Raw genomic sequence first — 27,556 nt, 5'->3', positions numbered from 1 at the left:
TGGCAAATAGATGGGGAAACAGTGGAAACAGTGACACTTTATTTTGGGGGTGCTCCAAAATCACTGCAGATGGTGATTGCAGCCATGAAATTAAAAGATGCTTACTCCTTGGAAGAAAAGTTATGACCAACCTAGACAGCATATTAAAAAGCAAAGACATTACTTTGCCAACAAAGGTCCGTCTAGTCAAGGCTATGGTTTTTCCAGTAGTCAGGTACGGATGTGAGAGTTGGACTATAGAGAAAGCCGAGCACCGAAGAATTGATGCTTTTGAACTGTGGTGTTGGAGAAGACTCTTGAGAGTCCCTTGGACTGCAAGGAGATCCAACCAGTCCACCCTAAATGAAATCAGTCCTGAATATTCATTGGAAGGACTGATGCTGAAGCTGAAACTCCAATACTTTGGTCACCTGATTCGAAGAACTGACTCACTGGAAAACACCCTGATGCTGGGAAAGATTGAAGGCAGTAGGAGAAGGGGAGTACAGAGGATGAGATGGTTGGATGACATCACCAACTCAATGGACATGCATTTGGGTAGGCTCTGGGAGTTGGTGATGGACAGGGAGGCCAGGTGTGCCGCAGTCCATGGGGTCACAAAGAGTCGGACACAACTGAATGACTAAACTGAACTGAACTGAACTGAAATGGCTGTCAGCCCTCACCACCTTTCTTCATATGAAGGCATAGGTCCCTGGAGTGGTGATGTTAAGAAGATACCCCTTGTGTTGCTAAATGCGAGGGTTCCCTAATCCTCCAGTTGGCTCTCAGACAGGAGGCCCATGCCCCACACTTTGAGAAGTGATGATTCAGACCTTACCCCAACAGCTTTGTTTTGTAGGGAAATGGGTGTTGCCTTCATGTAAAGGAGATTTTTCCAGTAGTTCCTTCTATCCAGAAGATTAGAATGGCTTGCTCCGGGGAGTGTGGTTTCCCTGCCTTGTGCAGCAGCTCTGATCTGCATTAGCTTAGGCCTGCCTTCCTTGCTCCAGCTCTGGCCTCTCAGTTTTCCATGTCCTCCCAACGGTCCATCATATTGTTGCCTGACTCTGGATTTTCACCTGCAGTGTTTTCTCTTCTTGGAGTACGCTCTCCCTCTCTTGCCCACTCCAAGTGTTCTTCAAGTCTGACCTCACATCCTTCCCCTGGAAAGCCTTTCTTGCTGACCACAGGCTGTGGCAGGTGCTGCTGCTCCAGACTCCCTTGACACCCTGGGGCATCTCTGACTAGGCACGTGCTGTAGTGTGTGTTGTTTTCCCAAAGAACTGTGAGGTACCCCCCGTGCAGCCTCTCTAGCACGGAACATGTGTTGGAGACTCAATGAATGTATGTTGAATGAGTGATTGAGTAAATGAAATGGGTAGGTAGAATCAATAACTTTTAAAGTTTCATGGGTTTTACAGTTCTGAACCAAGCTAAGTAATTCACTAAGCTTCTGACTGTTCTGCTGCTTCTTTCTCTGAGCTGTTCTCCATGATACATATTCTGGTTTCTGAGTAAGTTCAAGGAGGGATATGGTAATGAAAAAACTAATTAATTATGAGTATAAAAATGTAATCTTTTTCCAATATTCAGAGAAAATATAAGTCAAGGTAATATAAACCTGAAAATATTACCTAATATCCACCTAATGAAATAATAGTTATACTCTGATCTGACATGTTTGACAAATAGTCTGCAAATATTTAGAGAGCATTTACTATAGGAGTAAACACTATTTCAGGTGCTGTCTCTGCAGCAGGGAACAAATGCTTACATTGAAAATGTATGATCCACTTTTATTATTTTGTTAAACCTCCAGCAAGTGTACTGTTTACAACATACTGGATACGAGAGGTTGTTGTTTAGTTGCTTAGTCATGTCCAACTCTTTTGTGACCCCATGGACCGTAACCCGACAGGGTCCTCTGTCCACAGATTTTCCTGGCAAGAATACTGGAGTGGGTTGCCATTTCCTTTTCCAGGAGATAGGTCTTCCTGATCCAGGAATCAAACCTGCGTCTTCTGCGTTGGCAGGCTGACTCTTTACCAGTGTACCACCTGGGAAGTGCACATACCAGAGGTGCATAGATGAGAAAACAGTTCCTACAATTGAAATGTTCAGAGTCTTAAGGGACACACGTGTAGAAACAGTTCAATAAAATGAGGGGTACTCATTCTCAATAAGGTAAGGCTGTGAAGCCTGAAGAAAGTAGATTAAAGGTGGTGGCACTGAGTTGAGGAGGAAAGAAGATGGAGAGGGAAAGTCATGATCAAAAGTTGGAATAAGAGCATGGTGTGTGCCAGTCATTTATTCACAGCTCCCTGCACCTCTGCAGAGGAGTATTCTCTCAGACTCCTTTACTGCAGTGGTTCTCAGCTAGAGAAAATTTTGTGTCCTGGCAAACATTTAGCAAAGTCTGAAAACGTTTTTTGGTTGTCCCAATTGGAGAAGGTCCCAATGGCATCTAGTGAGTAGAGGCCAGTGTTACTCACTCAGTTGTGTCTGACTGCGACCCCATGAACTATAGCCTGCCAAGCTCCTCTGTCCATGGAAATCTCCAGGCAAGAATACTGGAGCAGGTAGCCACTCCCTTCTCCAGGGAATCTCCCCCACCCAGCGATTGAATCAGGGTCTCCTGCGTTGCAGGCTGATTCTTTACCATCTGAGCCGAATCTGCCTTCAATGCAGGAGATGCGGGATACAGTTGCTTAATTTCTTCAGATCTTGTTTACCTCATCTATGAAATGAAGATGATAATATTATCTCTTCCTAAAGTTTAGAGGATAAAACCAGTTAGTGTTTATAAAGCACTTAACACATTGCTTTCCATAGGCTAAGTTCTTGGTGAAAATCATGAGGATAATAATATCAGCAATGTTTGCTGTATTTCATATTTATACAAAAGTGTTCTATCTGTATAAATGTCTTTCATTCATAAAATGGGTAAGGAGAAATATTATTATTGTCATTTTTTCAGATAAGAAAACTAAGACAAATAAAATTGACTTATTTTGCATTTACAGAGTTGCTGCTGCCACTGCTGCTAAGTCGCTTCAGTCATGTCCGACTCTGTGCGACCCCAGAGATGGCAGCCCCCCAGGCTCCCCTGTCCCTGGGATTCTCCAGGCAAGAACACTGGAGTGGGTTGCCATTTCCTTCTCCAATGCATGAAAGTGAAAAGTGAAAGTGAAGTTGCTCAGTCATGTCCGACTCCTAGCGACCCCATAGACTGCAGCCTACCAGGCTTCTCTGTCCATGGGATTTTCCAGGCAAGAGTACTGGAGTGGGGTGCCATTGCCTTCTCCAAGTTACAGAGTTACTAGGGGGCAAAGTTAAGGTTTGGATCCCCGAGTTTGGCTTCAGACCTCTTGCTTTTAATGCTTTGCTGCTTATCTAATATATTATTAATGTGTTTTAGTCATGATTAGTATTATTTTATTAGGCTGTTTTACAGGTTGGTTTAAAAATTCTTTATTTGTATAAAATGTTTTATGTATTTCCAATAGTATTTCTATGTTTATCAACAAGAATCTGAAAAGTTGGAGTACCTTTAAAAACAACTGTATATAATTTATATTGTAAAGGATAATTTCAAATTTATCTGAATATTTTCTTTATTATGTGGTCTTCCTAGATCTACCTAGAGTTCTTTCAGAAAACCTATTTGGAACTTCAGAAATGTTATCTTTTAAATTTTTTAGGCTGCCTATTTTTTTAAGTAAAGTATCCTTAAGTGTTTTTAGGTAATAGAGTCATGAATATATTCCTTTTATTGGAATAAAAGGAATTTATTATAAAATAAAAGGAATAATAAAGATTATCCATCCATTCATTCAGCACTTATCGAGCGCCTACTCCACGCCTCAGGCAAGCAATGCGTGTTTAGCCAGGGAGGCGCGAAGTGATAGTGTGGTGGGGTTAGTTCAGTGGTAGATGCCTTCACAGAGAGCAGGTGTCCAAGCTGGAAAAGGCTTCCTAGAAGAGATGAGCCAAGGGAAACCTTGAGGAAAACATAAGCATTTACCTGAAATATACTCTGAATTCATCCCAGTCTATTCCACTCCTTCTAGACCTTCATTTGCCAAGCTGTTCTCCTTAACAGGTTTTCTTCTTTTCACAAAAAAATTGTATCCCATTGTGGTTATTAGTGAACATCAAGGTGGTATAAAAATCATATTTAAATCCGTAACGGGGAGAGGTGGGGAATAAAGATGGTAGGTACACACAAAAAGGCCATGAAGTTTATTTTGCATAATTAGTATGTTATGAAAAGGGCTTCCCTGGTGGCTCAGCAGTAAAGAATCTGCCTGCAATGCAGGAGATGCCAATTTGATCCCTGGGTTGGGAAGATCCCCTGAAAGAGGAAATGGCAACCGACTCTAGTATTGTTGCTTGGGAAATCCCATGGACAGAGGAGTCTGGCAGTCTACAGTCCATGGGGTCTCGAAAGAGTCAGACACAACTTAGTGACTAAACAACAAACTATACCGTGCGCAGTGAACTTGTGTATACCCTGGAGCAACTAATAAGAAATACAGGCTTGATACCTACCTTTCCAAAGGTTTAAGCATGGAAGCAGAAGTAGGATATATACTTTTAAGATATTTACATAATAATTCCACGTGGTTTACGCTCTTTACCTAACAGGTAGTACTGGCATGTGGAAGGTTCTCAAACATTGTTGAACGGATGAATATAAGGGACAGGCTGCAAACGCTCAAAGGATTCAGGAGACTACAGGTCATTGCAAGCTGGAGCACTAAAGGAGGATCTTAAACTGGATGTTGAGAAGGACTTGAGTCTCAATAAGTGAAGGGCAATGGGCTTAAAGATGAACTTGATGTGCTCAAGGAATAATTAACAGATCAGCATAGGTAAAAGTGGTAAATTTGGATAGTGTCACATTGTTGGTAAACTCTTCTGTTAGTCTCCTTTCAAGAGAAGAGACTATGTCATATTCCTTGCACAGGGTCTGGCACATAAGATGGACACAATAAGTGTTGACTGCTTGACCTACTGACAGTCAGACATACAGACTGGGTGACAGGTAGAAAACTTCAAAAGTTAACTCCAAGAAGTTTTTTGGGGGCAATGATAAAATTAATGATTAGGGAAATTTGGCTGTAATTGGAGTATAGAATGTCAGATGTAATGGAGGAGGATCAAATACAGTTAGGAAGCTCTTGCAGATGATAGGAGGCTGAGAGAGAAGTGGGCAAGTGGGACTGGAAAGGAAGCGTTTAAGAGTTATTGAGAAGAAATGACAGGTGAAAGTTAGGTTTCCTGTCTTTGACTCAGTCTGAGGTCAGGTGCCCTAGAAGCAGAGCCTGAGATGGGGAGTTTTGTACAGGGGACTCAGTAAGGGACTGTTGGGTGAGACCTGTGGAGGAGTGAGGGAGGTAGCAGACAGAAGAGGCAGAAGCTCAGCCAAGCCCTATGTGCTGCTAAGTCCAGCCCCAGTAGGGAGTGGGAAGCACACCACTGAGCTGCCCCTCCCAGAAGCAAGGGGACTATCTGTTGTGTCTCCCCAGTTCCTGGCTGTGCACTGTCCTCTGAGTAGGAGGGAAGAGCTCATCACCTCACAGGCATTGCCTAGCCAGGTGGCTGGTTCCTTTCAGCCAATGACAGTTCCCGGGAGAAGGGTCAGCTATGAGGTGTTGATGGCCAGGACTCACAAGTGGAGTTTGGGGGCACTAGGCTGATTAAAAGGAATCCGGGGGAACCACCAGTGTTTCCTACACTCTGTCCCAGTCTGCTCTTCATAAGGGGCTCTGCTGAGGACCTTCAGTGGCTTCCCATCACATCCAGAATAAAAGCCAAACCCCTTATCCTGGCCGACCACCATCTGCCCCTTTCTACCTTTTAGCTTTATCCATACACATTCTCTCCTTGTCCAAATTTCTTTACTGTTCTTTCTCAAACACACCCAGCTCATTCTCACCTCAGAGAGTTAGTGCTTGATTTTCTCTCTGTCTGAAATGCTCCTTCCCTGAGACTTTCATCACTAACTTCTCATCATTCTGGCCTCTCGACTCAGATGTTCCCTCTTCAGAAAGGCCATCCACTGTTGTCTCTTGCCAAGAGTCTGTGATCTGTACAAACTCTTCTGTCCTTCTCACAGCTGCCACTTGATGCCTTGAGAAGTGAACACCCAATACATGTCATTGAATGAATAAGCATTTGCTTCAGAGAAATAAATAAGAGACAAGGGTTCAATATCTCCCTGCGATAGTGAAAAGCTGTGGAAACGGTGGAAACAGTGACAGAAATAAGAGATGTGAGGGTGCATCAACTTGTACAAAAGGATGTAAAACTTTTTTTCAGACATTTTGATCTTGAGGATATTGTGGAAAATGCAAGATAAAGACAGAACTGTGTAATGATTTGGGGTATAGTTTCTATAACTGAATTCATATTCTTGCACAACCACCTATAAGCTGCAAGATATTAGGCAAGTTATTTAATTTCTCAATACCTCAATTCACTTGTAAATGAGGATAATGATATAATTGTATTACAGTCCTTCCATAAAGTCATTAAGAGGACTCAGTTCAGTTCAGTCACTCAGTCGTGTCTGATTCTTTGCGACCCCATGAACCGCAGCACACCAGGCCTCTCTGTCCATCACCAACTCCCAGAGTCCACCCAAACCCATGTCCATTCAGTCGGTGATGCCATCCAACCATCTCATCCTCTGTCATCCACTTCTCCTCCTGCCCTCAGTCTTTCCCAGCATCAGGGTCTTTTCCAATGAGTCAGCTCTTTGCATCAGGTGGCCAAAGTATGGGGGTTTCAGCTTCAACATCAGTCCCTCCAATGAACACCCAGGACTGATCTCCTTTAGGATGGACTGGTTGGATCTCCTTGCAGTCCAAGGGACTCTCAAGAGTCTTCTCCAACACCACAGTTCAAAAGCATCAATTCTTTGGCACTCAGCTTTCTTTATAGTCCAAATCTCATGACCACTGGAAAAACCATAGCCTGGACTAGATGGACCATGTTGGCAAAATAATGTCTCTGGTTTTTAATATGCTGTCTAGGTTGGTCATAACTTTCCTTCCAAGGAGTAAGCATCTTTTAATTTCATGGCTTCAATTACCATCTGCAGTGATTTTGGAGCCCAGAAAAATAAAGTCAGCCACTGTTTCCACTGTTTCCCCATCTATTTGCCATGAAGTGATGGGACTGGATGCCATGATCTTAGTTTTCTGCATGTTGAGCTTTAAGCCAACTTTTTCACTCTCCTCTTTCAGTTTCATCAAGAGGCTCTTTAGTTCTTCTTCACTTTCTGCCATAAGGGTGGTGTCATCTGCATATCTGAGGTTATTGATATTTCACCCAGCAGTCTTGATTCCAGCTTGTGCTTCCTCCAGCCCAGCATTTCTCATGATGTACTCTCCATATAAATTAAATAAGTAGGGGACAATATACAGTCTTGACGTACTCCTTTCCTGATTTGGAACCAGTCTGTTGTTCCATCTCCAGATCTAACTGTTGCTTCTTGACCTGCATACAGATTTCTCAAGAGGCAGGTCAGGTGGTATGGTATTCCCATCTCTTTCAGAATTTTCCACAGTTTATTGTGATCCACACAGTCAAAGGTGTTGGCATTGAGAGGACTAGATGAGTTAAAACCCGTAAGTCATATAAAACAGTTTCTGGCTAATAGCATTATTTTGAATGGAATTTCAGGAGTTCTGCACATAGGGCAGACAGTCAAAACCAGGGCTGGGGTCTGGGAGAGACTAATGCAGCACATACAGGACAAGATTTAAGGGGGCCCTCACTTCGATGGTTGTGTGCTTGCCCCACCCTGAGCATGTTTCCCCAAATTTTGCATCTTTGGCCCTTCACTTGCCTCATCCAAATCCTGTCCTGGGCGAAAGAATCAAAGAGAAAAATGGTTTGTTGGTAAGACTCTAAATCCAGTACTTGTCATACCTCCTCCATCTGGCCTTGGTGGGAATGTTTTCTTGCTATTACTAATCTCTTGGTTGCATCACTGTCCTTTTGTTGCTTTGTGGTCTTTTCCATCACTTACATAACCAATTCCCCGCAGTCTGTCCCTCTTCTCAAGTACTCTGAGTGGATTCTGTTTTCCTGGTTGGACTCTGATGGCTCAATATAGTCCGCTGCTGCTAAGTCGCTTCAGTTGTGTCCGATTCTGTGCGACCCCAGAGACGGCAGCCCACCGGGCTCCCCCATCCCTGGGATTTTCCAGGCAAGAACACTGGAGTGGGTTGCCATTTCCTTCTCCAATGCATGAAAGTGAAAAGTGAAAGTGAAGTCGCTCAGTCATGTCTGACTCTTCGTGACCCCATGGACTGCAGCCCACCAGGCTCCTCTGTCCATGGAATTTTCCAGGCAAGAGTACTGGAGTGGGATGCCATTGAGCTGCATAATAAGCATGGGATTTCAGGGATGCAGGAGGAGAAGCCAACATTTATGGAGTGATTTCAGTGTGTTCGGTACTTTTCCTTGTAAGATAATTAATCCTCATCAGGTGGTGGAGTGGAGCCCACTGCATACTTTGTAGATGAGAAATCAGAGACGCAAGGAGGTGTAACTCATCTTGGGCTCCTAAGTAACAGAGCTGAGATTCAAACCTGGTTTAAAGGTTTATACCCTTTAAACATCTGGAGGGTCTCCACATTGTGGATACACTCCTATCAAAGTACAGGAATTTATTTTATTTTTTTCCCAGTGAGAGATGCTTTTTATTTTCAGAGAGATACTCACCATTAGTAGTCTCCTTCCTCCTCCTCTGCCTCCCCTCTTTCTCATTTTCCTTCTCCTTTCTTTCTTTGTTTGATGAAATTCACATAACATAAAATTAATCATTTAAAGTGAACAATCAGTGGCATTTAGTACATTTTCAGTGTTGTGCAACCACACTATCTATTCCAAAGCATTCCCGTCATTCAAAATATTCCCCTTATCCATTTGTTTCTCCCTACTATCTCCTCTTCTAGCCCCTGGCACACATCTGTTTCAATTCTGTTTCTGTGGAGTTACCTATTCTGGATAGTTCTTATAAATGGAATTATACAGTATATATCCTTTTTTCATTTATTTATTTATTTTTGACTATCATTTCTTTTTCTTTAATTAAAAAGATTTTATTGGAGTATAGTTGCTTTACAATGCTGGGTTAGTTTCTGCCTTACAGCAAAGTGAATCAGCTATCCGTGTACACATATCCCCTCTTTTTTGATGCTCCTTCCCATTTAGATCACCACAGAGCACTGAGTAGGGTTCCCTGTGCTGTACAGTCGGTTCTCATCAGTTACCTATTTTATACATAGTATTGTATAAATGTCAATCCCAATTTCCTACTCCATTCCACTTCTCCTTCCCCCTTTTATATCCATAGGTTCTCTACATCTATGTGTCTATTTATGCTTTGCAAATAAGTTCATCTGTACCATTTTTCTATATTTCACATATATGTGTTAATATACTACATTTGTTTTTCTCTTTTTGACTTACTTAACTTTGGGTGACAGTCTCTAGGTCCATCCACATTTCTGCTAATGGCACAATTTCATTTTTTATGGCTGAGATTCAAGGGATTAGATTTGGTAAACAGAGTGCCTGAAGAACTATGGACAGAGGTTCATAACATGGTAAAGGAGGTGGTGACCAAAATCATCCCCCAAAAAATGAAATGCAAGAAGGCAAAGTGGTTATCTGAGAAGGCTTTACAAATAGCTGAAAAAAGAAGGGAAGCAAAAGGCAAAGGAGAAAGGGAAAGATATACCCAAATGAATGCAAGAGAATAACAAGAAGAGATAAGAAGACCTTTTAAGTGAATGATGCAAAGAAATAGAGGAAAACAATAGAATGGGAAAGACTAGATATCACTTCAAGAAAATTGGAGATATCAAGGGAATATTTCATGTGAGGATGGGCATGATAAAGGACAGAAATGGTAAGGACCTAACAGAAGCAAAAGAGATTAAGAAGAGGTGGCAAGAATACAAAGAAGGACTGTATAAAAATATATCTTAATGACCTAAATAACAATGATGGATTGTCACTCACCTAGAGCCAGCATCTTGAAGTGTGAAGCCAAGTGGGCCTTAGGAAACATTACTATGAACAAAGCTAGTGGAGGTGATGGAATTCCAGCTGAGCTATTTCAAATCCTAAAAGATGATGCTATTGAAGTGCTGCACTCAATACATCAGCAAATTTGGAAAACTTAGCAGTAGCCACAGGACTGAAAAGGTCAGTTTTCATCCCAATCCCAAAGAAGGGCAATGTGAGTTCAAACTACTGTACAGTTGCTCTCAGTTCACATGCTTGCAAGGTAATGCTCAAAATCCTTCAAGCTAGGCTTCAACAATACATGAATTGAGAACCTCCAGAGGTCAAAACTGGACTTAGAAAAGGCAGAGGAACCAGAGATCAAATTACCATCATTCCTTGGATCACAGAAAATGCTAGAGAATTTCAGAAAAACATCTACTTTTGCTTCACTGACTATACTAAAGCCTTTGACTATGTGGATCACAACAAACTGGAAAATTCTTAAAGAGATGGAAATACCAGACCACCTTACCTATTTCCTGAGAAACTAGTATGTGGGTCAAGAAACAACAGTTAGAACCAGACGTGGAACAAGAGACTGGTTCCAGTTTGGGAAAGGAGTATGTCAAGGCTGTATTTGGTCACTTTGCTTATTTAACTTGTATGCAGGGCACAGTATTCAAAATGCTGGACTGGGATGAATCACAAGCTGGAATCAAAGTTGCCTGGAGAAATATCAACAGCCTCAAATATGCAGATACCGCTCTAAAGTCAGAAAGTGAAGAGAAACTAAACAGTCTTCTGATGAAAGTGAAAGAGCAAAGTGAAAAAGCTGACTTAAAGCTCAACATTCAAAAAAACGAAGATCATGGCATCTGGTCCCATCACTTCATGGCAAATAGAAGTTGAAAAAGTTCAAGCAGTTACAGATTTTATTTTCTTGGGCTCCAAAATCAGTGCAGATGGTGATTGCAGCCATGAAATTAAAAGATGTTTGCTCCTTGGAAGGAAAGCTATGACAAACCTAGTTAGCATATTACTAAGCAGAGACTTGACTTTGCCAACAAAGGTCCATATTGTCAAAACTATGGTTTTTCCAGTAGTCATGTACAGATGTGAGAGTTGGACCATAAAGAAGGCTAAGTGCTGAAGAATTGATGCTTTTGAATTGTGGTGCTGGAGAATACTTTTGAGAGTCCCTTGGACTGCAGGGAGATCAAACTGGTCAGTCTTACAAGGAAATCAACCCTTAGTATTCATTGGAAGGATCGATGCTGAAGCCGAAACTCCAATACTTTGGCCACCTGAAGCAAAGAGGCGACTCAGTAGAAAAGACCCCGAGGACAGGAGAAGAGGGTGGCAGAGAATGAGATGGTTAGATAGTTATCACCAACTCAATGGATAGAAGCCAATGGCACCCCACTCCAGTACTCTTGCCTGGAAAATCCCATGGAGGGAGGAGCCTCCGTGGGGTCACTAAGAGTTGTACATGACTGAGCGACTTCACTCTCACTTTTCACTTTCATGCATTGGAGAAGGAAATGGCAACCCACTCCAGTGTTCTTGCCTGGAGAATCCCAGGGACAGGGGAGCCTGGTGGGCTGCCATCTATGGGGTCTCACAGAGTCAGACACAACTGAAGTGACTTAGCAGCAGCAGCAGCAGCAGCAGCAGCAATGGATAGAGTTTGAGCAAATCATGGGAGATAGTGAAGAAAAGGAAAGCCTCACATGCTGCAGTTCATGGGCGCAGAGTTGGATACGACTTAGCAACTAAACAACAGCAACAAAAGTGTTCCCTTGTATATACATAGTACTTCTTCATCCCTTCCTCCCTTGATGGACATTTAGGTTGTTTCCATGCCCTGGCTATTGTATATAGTGCTGCAGTAAACATTGGGGTGCATGTGTCTCTGAATTATGGTTTTCTCTGCGTATATGATGAGGAGTGGGATGGCTGTGTCATAGAGTAGTTCTATTTTAAGTTTTCTAAGGAACCTCCATACTGTTCTCCCTAGTTACTGTATCAATTTACATTCTCACCAATAGTATAGGAGGCTTCCCTTTTTTGCACACCCTCTCCAGCATTAATTATCTGTAGACTTTTTAATGATGGCCATTCTGACTGTTGTGGGGTGATGCCTCATTTTGATTTGCGTTTCTTTGTAATTAGTGATGTTGATTATGCTCTTTGACTTAGCCTAATATTTTGTGGATCATCTACATTGTAGTATGTATCAGTACTTTATTATTTTTATTGCTGAATCACATTCCTTCATATAAAAAATATATATATATACACACACACATATATATATACCACAATTTATTTTTCCATTTATCCATCAGTAGGGATTTGGTTTATATCTGTAACTATTGTGAATGGTGCTGCTATGAACATACATGTGCATACATACAGTTATTTGACCACCTGTTTTCAATTCTTTCAGGCATATATGGTCTCATTAACTTCTATTTATTTTTCTAATTCTAATTCCTATCTATTTAAGATTATTTAGTTGCTAAGTCATGTCCAAGTCTTTGCCATCCATGGACTATAGCCCACCAGGCTACAGTCCTCTGTCCTTGGGATTCTCCAGGCAAGAATACTGGAGTGGGTTGCCATTTTCTTCTCCGATTTAAGATTACAAAGTGATAAAATATGTCATTAATTTCTGTGAAGTTTTTTCTCTTCTTTAAATCTTAATCATATTTATAATCTCCTAGTTTTAATTTATTGTCTAAGTTTTGCTTTTATTTCTGCTCACTGTATGTGTGTGTACATGTATGTATGTGTGAGTCTGTATATGTTGGTGGGGAGAGAGAGGGAGAGAGAAAGTTGTTTGAACATTTAATATAGCCATTCTGGGACCTGAAAATTGTTTACAACCACTGGCTCATGTTTCATATCAGTACTATCAGATTGTATATAAAGTCCCATTTCTAAGTTCAAAAGGTCAGGCTTCTTTCAAGGTAAATGCTAATAGCAAAGAGTTATTTGGAAATTTGGGCAAATAAATAAATGCAGCTACTTTCAGTTATATGCAAATAAAATTTTGTTTCTCTTATTAGGACAGATAAGCAGATGAGGGAGGAATCATCATATTTTTGTAATTTATGTGAACAGAAAATATAATCTAAAATAAATTGAATGCACAAATAAACAGCTCAGGTGCAAATTATTTATTTGTGAAATGAAACCTCTTGAAAAGAGAGGAATGCTGACAGCAACTTAGTATTGCAATATACTGCACTTCTATTCTTACCCTTACATTTTCAAAGTCATACATAGTAATTTAGTTGCACTCCCATTAATATTAGTGGGAGTTTTGAAACTTATATTCATGCACACATCTTTGAAAATGTATGGGTCAAAGTAAATTGTTAATGAAAAACTGGGTTTCATTTTTAGTGAAATAGTTTCAATCTCTTACCAAAGATGTCCTAGAAGGCACCTTCATTCTAGTCACAAGAGAAGAATTATGTATAAGGCTACTATTTGGAGGTCATCTTCTTTAAAGCAACATGGTTAATAATCATATTGAAGAGGAAAAAAGTGTTTTCCCACCCTTAAAGAACACAAAAATTCAGGAGCCATGTTGTTTAATAGTAAGCAAAGGATCTTAGACCCTTTCAATGGACGCTTTCAGCTCAGTGCACGTGATCAGTGATAGAGGCATGCTAAGGTGAATTTTAATTAGGACTAAATTGTGGTATTACTCTTTCATACCCTGAGCATCTGTTCCCTTCAGAAATGATGATTTATGCAGGCTATCAGAGCAGACAGCTTGCTACAGCTTATGTCACGGTTAGTGGGAAGCTGGTGGTAGCATTTTAGGAAACCAGCATCTAAATGGAGACTGGCGGGTGTATACAATATAGGTAATGGGGGGAGGGGAAGCATGATGTGTCCATTTTTAATTTCGAAGCCAAATATTGACTTGACTTAAAAAAAAATCTCTTCTAGACCATCTGTTGTTAATGAAGAAAGTAACTTGGACAATGAATGGGCTGATGCTTCCTACTGATGTCAAAAGATGGAAAACCAAGCCTGTTCTTTCTATTAGAATGCAGAAACTTATTGAGAAGACCTCAGCCCGAATTCTGCTCTTTAAGAATGGCACGGGGCAGGATGGGCATGAGATTACAGTGGGAAAGGAAACAATGAAAAAGGTAATCTTGTATTAAATATTGAAGTAAAAATTAAATTTCAGAGTTTTTATGGCTCTTGAAATGTGTTTTTTCCTTCCGTATATCACTGTCAGCAAATAAACTGGAATATTAAGGAGTCATTATATAGAATGCAAGAATTCAGCTGGCTAGAAGTATGTTTATTGCACTTACAACATAATTTACTTAAATAAAGCAACAGCATCTCAGGAAATAATTTGGCCAACATACTTGGCCATTTCCTTAGGTAAAAGTTATGTTTACACTTGAGGAGACATTCCAGTTGGTTATAATACTTTACAGGGTATTTAGGGTGAAGTCAATTTAACTAGCTTCAAAGCTCAAACCTGCTCCTTTTCATTTAGAAGAGTAGTTAAAACCTAGAAGCCCCTCTGCTCTTCAAAGTAATCAATGACATCTGAAATAGCAAGGATTCAGTTTAAAAGTATCCATATGCATTTTAAAAAGTAAATCTGGATAGGACTAAGAAAAATCATGTAACAATTCAGCAAACTTTAAGAAACAAATTTTAAAGTATTGTCATATAAATGCATTTTTTTAAGAAGGTGCTTGTACTTCCCAGGTCTTTGATATTTAAAAATACAGAGAAACTAATGGGAATTTTGGTGGGGGTGGGGGGGGGGAGTCTTTTCATTCAGATAAGGATTTTTCAGTGAATCTTAAAGTAGCTTGAAAATAATAATAAAAACAATGAAAATTTATTAAATATGGATTAGAGAGACAGTGAAACATAACCAAACTAGTTAGGTTTTAATCCTAGCTTTGTCATTCACTATCTATAAGACCTTTTATAACTTACTTTGAGTCTCAATTTCTTTATCTGAAAACTAGTGATAGTAATACACCTATCTGATAAAATTGATGTTAGCGTTCAGTGTGGTATTATGTGTGGAGTACAATGCCTGGCACCCAGAAAGTTCCCATTAAATTCTTATCTTGCTATTCTCTTTGTGCTTGTGCTGAGTCGCTCTTTGGTCTCTGACTCTTTGTGACCCCAACGGACTGTAGCCCCTGCCAGACTTCTCTGTCTGCAGGATTCTCCAGGAATCAAACCTGTGTCTCCCACACTGGAGGGGGATTCTTTACCGTCTGAGCCACCAGGGAAGTCCAAGAATACTAGAGTAGGTGGCCTATCCCTTCTCCAGGGGATCTTCCTGGCCCAGGAGTTGAACCGGGGTCTTCTGCACTGGAGGCGGATTCTTTACCAGCTGAGCTGCCAGGGAAGCCCATTCTTCTCTTTAGGACTCATAAATACACATCTAATAGAATTTATTTTTCTTATTAATGGGAAACATTTATTGTGAAATGAAGATAGCTATAAATCATTTTGTTATACCAGAATATTTTCAAAATGAATATTGCTTAAAACAGGTGAATAGTTGACTAGATATTTGAAATTTTTATTATTGAAGTATCTATTTCTTCATCTACTTATTTTTGTAGTTGTTTTATAACTACATCTGGGTAAGAATATTTACTAAGGAGCTGGGAAACTGGATTTTATTTCCTTCTTATCTGCAGATTTTGGATTATAAGTGAAATAAGGGATATTACACACCAGAGCAAATTGCTAAGGCAAGTTGTAACATCTTCCCTGGAGATTTTGAAAAATAGAGAATGCGGACATCTCTTGGATTGTTCAAATGTAGTTGTTCCTGGAGATGGAAGCTAGATTAGATAACCTCTTGAGTTCAGTTCAGTTCAATCTCTGTAATTCTATGCCTCAGTGGTAAAATTGGGGTAATAGTCACTCTTACAGATTACATGTTCTTAGATGAAAGGTTGAGTATAAAACAAAAATGTCACTGCTGTTTTGCTTTTTGACGTGAGAGGTCAATTTATTTAAAACTGGGTGTTCAAAGAATTCTTTCACTTATTTTTTTCTTCAGTTTGTAAAATTTAGAGAACTTTCACAATTTTTATAAAAGTCAGAACATGATTCAGTAATAAATGTATTTGTAAACATTTGTCTCAATATTACTTTTAAGAATGCGGTAAAAGAGAGAAGGCAGTTAAATACTGGTGTTGGTGTTGATAGAACTTTTTGGAGGGAAAATAAGGCTAGCTAATTATTTTTTGACTAAAATTTAAATTTTGAAAGCTTTGTTGATAATCATAGGGCAATGCCCATTTATCAATTAATACCAGATCAGCAGTAGGACTAAAAAGGTGGTATAGTCATAGGAAATATGTAAATTATTTTCTCTTTTATGATAAAATATTAGGAATATCAGGGACTAATAATATAAAACTGAATTAAAAAGTAAAGGACTCTAATATGGTGAAGGTTACTGCAATGAAATGAGGGAGTTATATAAGATGGGTGATAAAATAAGATAGTTGGAGCTTAAAAGTCCTCTCTGATACTCAGAATGGAGTCAAGGAGAAATAACTGTATTTCAGTAATAGATACATAATCAAAATGAAGGTTAAAAGATTAGCTAATTAAGAAGTTTCAATGAGGGCAAAAGTGATATCATTCTTCTCTATAATCTAGAATATCAGAATGATGGTCCATCCCCTTGAAATTGGAATCATGTGGTTTTAGAATTACTTCGTATGATTTTAGTAATCACACAGCACCCACTACTATGGGCATTGGCTAAACATTATCCACGTGTTGGAAAAGATATTAGGAAAAATTTGTGGGCACGAGTGCAAAGTAAATGGAAAATGAAAACTGCTTTAGATATATAGCTTTTTGAGGTTAGCATTGTGGTAGATAAGTTTTATTTTCCCTCAGTTACCTCCTGGAATCTTTGTCATAGAAGTGGTATTAAGCTGTGCAAATTATTGTATTATCCAGGACGTGTGCTCAGTCATGTCTAACTCTTTAAAACCCTATGGACTATAGCCCACCAGGCTCCTCTGTCCATGGGATTGTCCCAGCAAGAATACCGGAGTGGGTTGCCGTTTCCCCCTCCAGGGGATCTTCCTGACCCAGGGATTGAATCCATGTCTCCTGCCTCTCCTGCATTAGCAAGTGGATTCTTTACTACTGAGCCACCTGGATAGCATCTCCTTTATGAGACATCTTTATCTTTTTCTCAGCAGTTAATAATTATATTTTATTTATTTGTTTTTTTCTAGTTTTCTGTGTTCCATGGCATGAGATTACAGTGGTGGAAAGGATGAAAAAGATAATGAAATCAATGAAAGAATGTAAAAAAAGCCATGTTCTCTCACTCTCCAGTTTGACCTGATTATTCCCTATAACCACCCTAGTCCCTTCACCATCAACCTGGAGATTATCTTTTTCTCTCTCCTTTCTTGGGTGCCTCTCTCCTAGTCCCCCTCTATCTTCCTTTACTCTATTGTGCACATAATGCTAGTGACTTTCTGAATCAGAATCATCTGGTCTGTATGTTAAAAATTCAGACTTCTGGGCCCCACTCCAAGCCTATCAAGAATCTCTTGAGCTTGGGAATCTGAATTTCAACAAATGTCTCCAGATGTTGCCTAGTCCCACTAAAATTTAAGAACTCTTGTTCTCTGGTGTTATAAAACCTCAAACTTACAAATTGATGGAAATTTTCACAGTCTTCTGTTTGTTCTGTATTTCCATTTCTCATGTGGTACAAGAGAAAGATAAGCTGTGTGACAGGAAACAGTTTATGGGAAATTGAGTCACTGGTTGCCATGAGAATTAGTACAAGGAGTTCAGAAATCATGAAAAGGAAAATGTCAACAAGTTAGCAAGATGGGAGTAGTATATGTATAGTAAGTCTGACTTAGAAAAAAGTAAATTTTCCCTTAATACTTGTATGTAAACATATTTCATTGCAGTGATTTTTCCCTGTTACTACTGAAAGATCACGGAAGTATTGAGGGAATTACTCACATACGACAGTCAGGATATAAATAAATAATAGACTTTATCAAATGCCTTTAAGTCAGAGGAAAAGTTAGGCTTCTATGATATTTACCATTTGTTAGTTTGAAAAATAGCTCAATAAACAGCAACAAAAAAAAAACATTAAGAAGTTTAAGAAAGATGCTTGGGACTTCCCTGTTGATCCAGTGGCTACCAATGCTCACTCTCAATGCAGAGGGTGTGGGTTCGGTCCCTGGTCAGGAACTAGATCCCACGTGCTACAACTAAGAGTTTAAGTACCACCTCGAATGATCTTGCATGCTGCAACTAAGATTTGGTACAGCCAAATAATTAAATAAATAAAATATTTTTTAAAAGGAGAGGTCCATTTCAAGTATAAATTGATGCAAACATTATGGAAAACAGTATGGATGTTTGTTTACAAACTAAAAATAGAGCTACCATATTATCTAACAATTCCATTCCTGGACATATATCCAGAAAAGACAAAAATTCTTAATTTGAAAAAATACACGCACCTCAGCATACCTAACAGCACTACTTACAATAGTCAAGATATGAAAAAACAACTCGAGTGCCCATCACCAGACTGGGCTTAAGAAGATGTGATATATTTACACAAGGGAATATTACTCTGCCATGATAAGAATGAAATATTGCCATTTGCAGTGACATAGGAGAAGGCAATGGCACCCCACTCCAGTACTCTTGCCTGGAAAATCCCATGGACGGAGGAGCCTGGTAGGCTGCAGTCCATGGGGTCATGAAGAGTCAGACATGACTGAGCGCCTTCACTTTCACTTTTCACTTTCATGCACTGGAGAAGGAAATGGCAACCCACTCCAGTGTTCTTGCCTGGAGAATCCCAGGGACAGGGGAGCCTGGTGGGCTGCCGTCTATGGGGTCACAGAGAGTCGGACACGACTAAAGTGACTTAGCAGCAGCAGATGAACCTAGATAATATCATAATAAGTGAAATCAGAGGAAGATAAATTTTATTACATATGGTATCACTCATATGTGGAATCTAAAAAATAATACAAATAAATCTGTATACAAACAGAAACAGGTTCACAGACGTAGAAAAGAAACTATGATTACCAAAGTGGAAAGGGAGGTTGGGAGGGATAAATTAGGAGTAGGGGATTAGCAGATACAAACAAATATTCATAAAACAGATAAACAGCAAGGATTTACTATATAGCACATATTATAATATCTTATAATAACCTCTAATGGAAAATAATCTGAAAAGATATATATAACTGAATCATTTTTATATATACCTGAAACTGATACAATATTGTAAACCAAGTATACTTCAATTAAAAGAAAAATAGGAAAAGCCCAATTTAGTTAAAAGAAAAATACAACATACAAAATTCCACAGCATGACTGTGGAATGTTCACATACAAATCAGTAGCTATAACAGAGATTTTCCACACAGTGTGAATTAAAGAATTTAGAGAACATTTTAAGAGATTCAAAAGCTAGCACCTGGAGTAACAAAATTTGATTAAGGATGTTCAACATGGATTCCGACAGGAGAGGTCATGCATAATTATTTATGTTGGAAGTTCTTTACAGAATTTTTTATGATATATGAGCAAAAGCCCATTGATACTATTATTGCTTTAAAAATTAGTCTATTATCCATACCAGGGTTTAATATCAGATTAAAAAATATAAGCAGAATTTTTAAAAATATAGAAATTGATAATACAGTTTATTCTCAAGAGGCCATGGATTGCCAGTTGTCTTCTATTTATGTAGTGTGAATTTTAGGGTTATATAATTAAAATATCTCAGAACATAATAAGTGATTATTTGGCAGCCAGAATTTTTTTTTGCATGAAATCATAAGGAGGGAGGTGGATTTCCTTGGCTAAAATAAAAACAAATGATAACTTTCAGTCTAAAGATTTATTTATATTACAGATGGTCATTAAGAACAGTCTTTATGCTTTAACTCCCCTAAACAGTTAAAACATAAACATGATATTAAATCTGAAAAGATAAATTTATTTTTGTTTTTTATTAAAATTGTACTGACTTTTATACTTCCTTTTTTTTATCTTGATACATTTAAATTGCTAAGAACATATAACAATAATGGTTAAATTGAAGCATTAATTAAATTAGTTTTTCATATATACGTTACCATTAAGGTATCCTTGTTGAAGCTTAATTTCTGGACATTATAATTCCAGAATTTTATGAAATAATGCAATTTTATCTAATAATCTAACTACTGGACTATTAGAAAAATTGCTAACTTAGAAAATGGTGACTTAGGTAAGTTAACTGCCATAACCAAAGTGGATTAACTGGAATAGGCTAGGACTAGAATCCATTTTCGGACTTGAAGAACATTATTTTTTTTTGTTATGTGAAACTGCCACAAATATACTTTGGTCACATTTCAATTCCTATGGGTTCTCACCTAAAAATGAGCTGTGCGCTACGTGTGCTAATTTGCTTCAGTCATGTCCGACTCTTTGTGACCCAGTGGACCGTAGCCTGCCAAGCTCCTCTGTGCATGGGATTCTTCAGGCAAAAATACTGGAGTAGGTTGCCATGCTCTCCTCCAGGGGATCTTTCTGACCCAGGGATCAAGCCCGTGTCTCTTATGTCTCCTGCATTGGCAATTGGGTTCTTTACCACTAGTGCTGCCTAGGAAAATGAGTTAACATAACCATTAACAAAATTTGAGACATCTGTTTACAGTCATAACAGATAATCTAGTACTAGACTAGCCATCCCATTTTAAATAACTGAAAACTGCACAAAAAATACAAGACAGCTATGTTTAGACATTAGACAACTGGAAGCACCAGACTACCATGCTGGAGAGAACAGGAAAACTGAAGTGTATACAATTTACCTTATCTTTATACCTAGAGGCAACTTTTGGACTCGGTCTAGGGAGAGAGAATCCAAGAAAAGCACAGTGGTCTCCACAAGACATCAAAGTTCGGGGAGGCTGAAATGGCTGTAGTATCATGAAATGCCACAGATGAAGGACATATTTAGAGAAAAGTTCCCAGATTTGCCTAGGGCCCCGCTTGTACCTTGGCTAAACACTAAGTTACTCATGGACAGAGTAACTCCACAAGACCTGGCACAAGCATATACCAGGGAAAGAGCTAACGGAGATGTAAAAAGGAAACAGCTGTGGCAGTATGTGCAGGCTAGGGCGACATTCTTATTTTGATCAGTCGGAGGGAAGGAAGTTTATTGAACTTGTAGGGGGTTCATGAAGAGACCAGAAAAGTTAATTGTGGATCCAAAAAGATCAATAAAAGCTTAGGAAATGCAGAAGAATTGGAAGGTCAAATTAAGATGTCTTGCACTACCTCATTTCAACATTTATTCCAACATTTATTATAAAGCTAAAATAATCAAGACAGAATACTGTTGGCATTGGGATACATATAAAGTGCAATGAAAGAAAATGGAAATTTCAGAAATTGACCCACACATACAATAGCAAATTAATCTTGATAAATCAGTGAGAAAAAGACAGTCTTTTTTTGACAAATATTGCTGAAAATTAGATATTTGTATGATAAGAAATTACTCCAATCCATACTTCATCAAAGAGTAAAACTGAAAAAATTCCCAGAAGAGACTTTTTTTTTTTTAACAGCCTTGAGGTAGGCAAAGATTTTTTTAGCTAGGCTAAAAATTCTGAACTAAAACAAAATGAAACAAAACTTATTAAATCTACTTTACCCAAAATTTTAAACCTTCTGCCCTTCTAAAAACAACAACAGAAATGAAAAATCTAGCCACAGACTGGAGAAAAAATATTCAGAAAACACATATCTGACAAACAATGTGCACTCAGCGTGTATATGTGTGTGTGTGTGTATAAATCTCTGCTAATAGTAAGAAGGCAAACAGCTCAATAGAAACGATCAAAAGATTTGAACACTACTAAGATACCTAGAAATAAACTATAGCACATGAAAAGATGCTCAATGTTACTAATCATCAAAGAAATGCTAATTAAATCCACAATGACTTACCACTGCACACAGGTTAGAATCAGTCAGTTCAGTTGCTCAGTAGTGTCCAACTCTTTGCGACTCTATGGACTACAGCATGCCAGGCTTCACTGTACATCACCAACTCCTGGAACTTACTCAAACTCATATCCATTGAGTTGGTGATGCCATCCAACCATGTCATCCTCTGTCATACCATTCTCCTCCGCCTTCAAGCTTTGCCAGCATCAGGGTCTTTTTAAATGAGTCAGTTCTTCACATCAGTCCTTCCAATGAATATTGAAGACTGATTTCCTTTAGGATGGACAGGTTGGATCTCCTTGCAGTTCAAGGGACTCTCGAGAGTCTTCTCCAACACCACAGTTCAAAACCATCAATTCTTCAGTGTTCACCTTTCTTTATGGTTCAACTCTCACATCTATACACAACTATTGGAAAAACCATAGCTTTGACTAGATGGACTTTTGTTAGCAAAGTGATGTCTCTGCTTTTTAATATGCTGTCTAAGTTGGTCATAACTTTTCTTCCAAGGAGCAGTCATCTTTCAGTTTCATGGCTTCAGTCACCATCTGCAGTGATTTTGGAGTCCCCCAAAATAAAATCTGTCACTGTTTCCACTGTTTCCCCATCTATTTTCCGTGAAGTGATGGGACTGGATGCCATGATCTTTGTTTTCTGAATGTTGAGCTTTAAGCCAGCTTTTTCATTCTTCTCTTTCACCTTCATCAAGAGGCTTTTTAGTCCTTCTTTGCTTTCTTCCATAAAGGTGGTGTCATTTGCATATCTGAGGTTATTGATATTTCTCCCGGCAATCTTGATTCCAGCTTGTGCTTCTTCCAGTCCAGCATTTCTCATGATGTACTCTGCATATAAGCTAAATAAGCAGGGTGACAATATACAGCCTTGACATAGTTTCCTGATTTGGAACCTGTCTGTTGTTCCATGTCCAGTTATAACTGTTGCTTCTTGACCTGCATACAGATTTTTCAAGAGGCAGGTCAGGTGGTCTGGTATTCCCATCTCTTGAAGAATTTTCCACAGTTTGTTGTGATCCACACAGTCAAAGGCTTTGGCGTAGTCAGTAAAGCAAAAGTAGATGTTTTTCTGGAAGTCTCTTAGTTTTTTGATGATTCAACGGATATTGGCAATTTGATCTCTGGTTTCTCTGTCTTTTCTATCCAGCTGGTTAGAATCAGTAAAATTAAAAGACTGACAATACTGAGTTGATGAAAATCTGAAATAACTGGAAATCTCACAGATGACTGATGAGAATGCCAAATGATGCAACCACTTTTAGCTATTAATACTTAGTAAGAACAAAAAGTAAATAACAGGTGCAAATTCAGTCAATTTCCTGGCATCTTCAGATTAAAAAAATGGTTATAATATTTATTATAAGTTATTGCAAAATGTTTGTGTTAAATAGAAAGTCTTATCAAGTACATTTTATTATGTGTTAATTCATTGAAAACTTGTAATGTATTTGACAGTTTTTCAGTTAGCAAACCAAAGTATAATAACTGATTCCTTTTCTCAAAATATTTATGATAAATTGTAGTTCTCTTCTACTGAGCAAGTAGAATTAATTTCCAGAGGTGAAATATTTTTAGTAAATTAGTGAATTAATTTCATAGTTATCTGTTCATTTTCACAGCTTGCTAAATTTCTTCTTAAATTCTTCTTTGGGCTCTTAAATAGTTTGCTTCTTATGTTTATATAGTGATTACTGTTGCAATCTGTTTGCCATGCTAATAATACTCACTGAGTTGACAGAAACAATGTTTCTCATTTGAGGAGATTGAGTCAATTTTTTTTTCTATTGGTTAGGAGAAGGCAATGGCACCCCACTCCAGTACTCTTGCCTGGAAAATCCCATGGATGGAGGAGCCTGGTAGGCTGTAGTCCATGGGGTCGCTAAGAGTCGGACACGACTGAGCGACTTCCCTTTCACTTTTCACTTTCATGCATTGGAGAAGGAAATGGCAACCCACTCCAGTGTTCTTGCCTGGAGAATCCCAGGGATGGGGGAGCCTGGTGGGCTGCCGTCTCTGGGGTCGCACAGAGTCGGACACGACTGAAGCGACTTAGCAGCAGCAGCAGCAGGATGACTTTAGCTGCAAATAGTAGAAGATACTCAAACAGATTTAAGCAAAAAAGAAGCAAAAAATCCAGAGGTAGGGAGTCTTCATGCATAGTAGGACAGGATTCCAGTTATGTTCTCTATAGTTTTCTGGATTTTGTTTTCTTTCATATATTGTTAACAGGATGGCCACTGCACAGACTGGTATCAATTTGTCCAGAGGCAGAAAAGGATCATCTCTTCACTATGAGTGAAGAAATGTTTCCCAGAAGCCCCTTCTTGTGTCACATTGGCTAGAAATAGATTATATCTATCCCCAGATCTGGAGAAGGCAATGGCAACCCACTCCAGTGTCTTGCCTGGAGAATCCCAGGGATGGCAGAGCCTGGTGGGCTGCCGTCTGTGGGGTTGCACAGAGTCAGACACGACTGAAGTGACTTTGCAGCAGCAGCAGTGGCATCCCCAGATCATTCACTGATAGGGAGCATGGGATCACCAGAATTGACTTATACCAGTCAAAATAATTATAGCCTTCCTCGAGTCAAAAGGAGAAAGAGTGAACCCTTATTCAAAATCAGGACAGCAAGGATGAGGTGGAGAATGAACATTGGGTAGGCAACTCAAAGTATTACTTCAAATGTAAAGAGGTTTTCTAATTTATTTTCTAAGGAGAGTACAGGTTCAGTGCTCTGATACTAAAAAAAATTAGTTTTATTTGAAATAGTTTTTCTGGAATTACACATACTTTAGTTACAGCATAATTTTATAGCATTGATCAGAAATTTTATTTGCTACTTTTATCAGACTTTTAATAACAATGTAAATTTAAGATGAAATGATTTTAAATTAGGCATATATTAGCTTTCACTAATTCATTAATTTGTGATATTTTTATGAATAAATCTGCCAAGCATCTGGATTTGAGGATGTGAAAAACCGTGATCTTGTCCTCAAAGTAAAGTTGCTCAGTTGTGTCAGACTCTTTGCGACCCTATGGACCGTAGCCTACCAGGCTCCTCCATCCATGGGATTTTCTAGGCAAGAGTACTGGAGTGGGTTGCCATTTCCTTCTCCAGGGGATCTTCCTGACCCAGGGATCAAACCCGGGTCTCCTGAATTTCAGGTAGATACTTTACCGTCTGAGCCACCAGTCTAGTGATGGAAAAAGTGTTTATAAAATGATCAAATTATTTAATATGAAATAGGTGACAGGGAGGTCTTCTGAGAAGAGATAAGCAGAGAGCACAGCATATGAAAAGATTCCATGGCAGGGTGAGCAGGATAGATCCCATGAATTAAAGTTTTAACTTATGAGGGAGAGAGTAGCCTGTAAAAAACGTTACAGATTTTTGCCTTTTTCCTCCAAAGAACTGTAAGAAGTCATATAAATGTTTTAGTTAGGAGTGGAAGAAAGGGTACTGGATTTATTTTTGGAGAGATTACTTTGGTGTTCAGTGGAGGACAGATTGGGTGGGCCAGGGAGATGCAGGGAAACTATTTGCTAAGTATTGCCAGAGTCCTAGTGACAGATGATAATAGCCTGGACGTCAGGAATGGGAATGGAAATGGTTAAGATTTTTAGAAGATAAATCAACAGGCCCTGATAATAGCTTGGATACATGGTCTGAAGGGAAGTGAGATGTTAAAGGTATCAAGGATGATTTTGCAGTTTCTGGTTTGCATAACCAGATAGAAGGAGGTATCTTTTCCTATGCCTAGAAGAAGACTAGGCTTGAAGCAGAAGAGATGGGATTCAGTCTTGGACATGTTGACTTTGAGGGATCTTTGATCTGTTTGAGTGAGATAATGAACAGGTAATTATTTGGTCTGAAGCTCAGAGAATTTCAGGAGTAGGCATACCAATTTGGAAGTTGTCAGTGTATAAATAGAAAATGAAACATTGGAGCATTGATTAGATTGCCATAAGAGAGAATTTAGTGTGAAGCAGGAAGAAGGCTAGGACTACCTTCAAAAACTCCAATTAATGAGTAGAGGAGGATGAACCTGTAATGAGAAAAAAAGGCAGGAAAAGAATTAGTGGATTATCATATTTCAGAATTCAGGGAATAAAGGGATTTAAAGAAAGAGGAAGTTAACTCAAATGCTATTCAAAGATTGAAATAAATGAGCATGAAGAAAATGTCCTTTGGGTTTGTCAATGTGGTAGTCATTGTAAATCTATGTGATTTGTTTGTTTTGTTTGTTCAGTAAGAAGGTTGGGAGAAATTAACCAAGAAATAACATTGTAAGTAACACCACTTCACAAATTTGAGGTTGTGTGAAGTAAGGGACTAAAATCCTAGCTTTTGAGAGAACTCTGAGAAACTGAGAGAACTCAGAGGAAAGCTTGTTTTCTTTTAAAGGAGGTTGATGGTCTAATCACTTTTGTTTATCATGGGGAGAGTTTTCAGAGTGTGCAAAGCAAAGGTCTTAGAAATGGATGAAGGAGTTGAGGATACTGTATAAAGAGGAATAGATAGAACCTTAAGTGAATGATAATGCAATAGACTGAGAGTAGGAATACTTTTTCTGTAAAGGGTCTGATGGCAAATATTCTTCATTTTCTATACCATAAAGTCTTTGTTACAACCACTCAGCTCTGACACTTAGTGTGCAACCAGCCATAGAAAATCTATAAATGAACACCATGGCTGTTTTCCAGGAAAACTTTATTTATGGGCAGTGAAATATGAATTTCATATACTATGATATATTATTAAAGTGTGACAAAATGTTATTCTTCTTTTGATTATTTTTTAACAATTAAAAGCATGCAGAGTCTTCTCAGCCTACAAGCCATACAGAAACAGATTGTGGCCAGAATCGGCCCGTGGTGTGTGTAGGGTGCTGACCCCTGCTCTGGAGGATCTTGTGAAGGAGGTGTGTGTAGAGGGCTGAATCTGGGGTTACATTTCTGGGCAGTGACTCATAAAAAGCTATTAAGATTCTTCATCTTTGAGGAAGTTAATAGTGTTGGATCTGATGGTGTGTAGACTCAGCTCCGTGGCCCAGGGTTATGTTGAGCTAAGCACACTCTCTCACTTTTGGGTAGTACTAAACCAAACTCAGAGACTTTAGACTATGAAACCATACCACCTCTATGGTGGCCATTCCAACAGCTGCAGACTGCACCAGATATGCTTGGACATGGAGGTGACTCCCCAGACTATAAGCAGATGGACTCAACTAAAAACAGTTTGTGGAAGATCTCTTCTCATGTGCTTGTCAAGAGGAGTTTAGTTTTACAGTGTAGTGGTTTTTAGATTTTAGTATCAGAAGAGTTCTCTATAGCCTAAGCTATAAGAAATTATCAAAAAAGTAATATTTTAACAAGCTTAACTGCTACAGATTAGTGGAAATGGTATTTTAATTAACCTTAAGATTACAGCAAGCTAACACTGTTAAATATTTTAAATTACAAGAATG

General features: G+C 38.8%; 1 protein-coding gene across 8 annotated transcripts in view; it reads left to right on the top strand.

The window, feature by feature from the left end:
• DCDC1 (doublecortin domain containing 1) overlaps positions 1 to 27,556 on the top strand; it is a 477,553-nt gene that overhangs the window by 51,812 nt on the left and 398,185 nt on the right. For 6 of the 8 annotated variants that reach the window (XM_070767612.1, XM_070767611.1, XM_070767613.1 and 3 more), the window contains one exon: positions 13,981 to 14,186. The exons of the other annotated variants lie outside the window; for them this stretch is intronic. In XM_070767612.1, the coding sequence (XP_070623713.1) occupies positions 13,981 to 14,186 (206 nt within the window). The remainder of the gene's footprint in view (positions 1 to 13,980; positions 14,187 to 27,556) is intronic. 8 annotated transcript variants of the gene reach the window in all.

This window comes from Bos indicus, chromosome 15 (genome assembly GCF_029378745.1).
Source record: "Bos indicus isolate NIAB-ARS_2022 breed Sahiwal x Tharparkar chromosome 15, NIAB-ARS_B.indTharparkar_mat_pri_1.0, whole genome shotgun sequence".
In the NCBI taxonomy this organism is placed as follows: domain Eukaryota; kingdom Metazoa; phylum Chordata; class Mammalia; order Artiodactyla; family Bovidae; genus Bos; species Bos indicus.
Note: the sequence above shows the minus strand (reverse complement) of the source record. Positions and strands in the feature narration are given on the sequence as shown.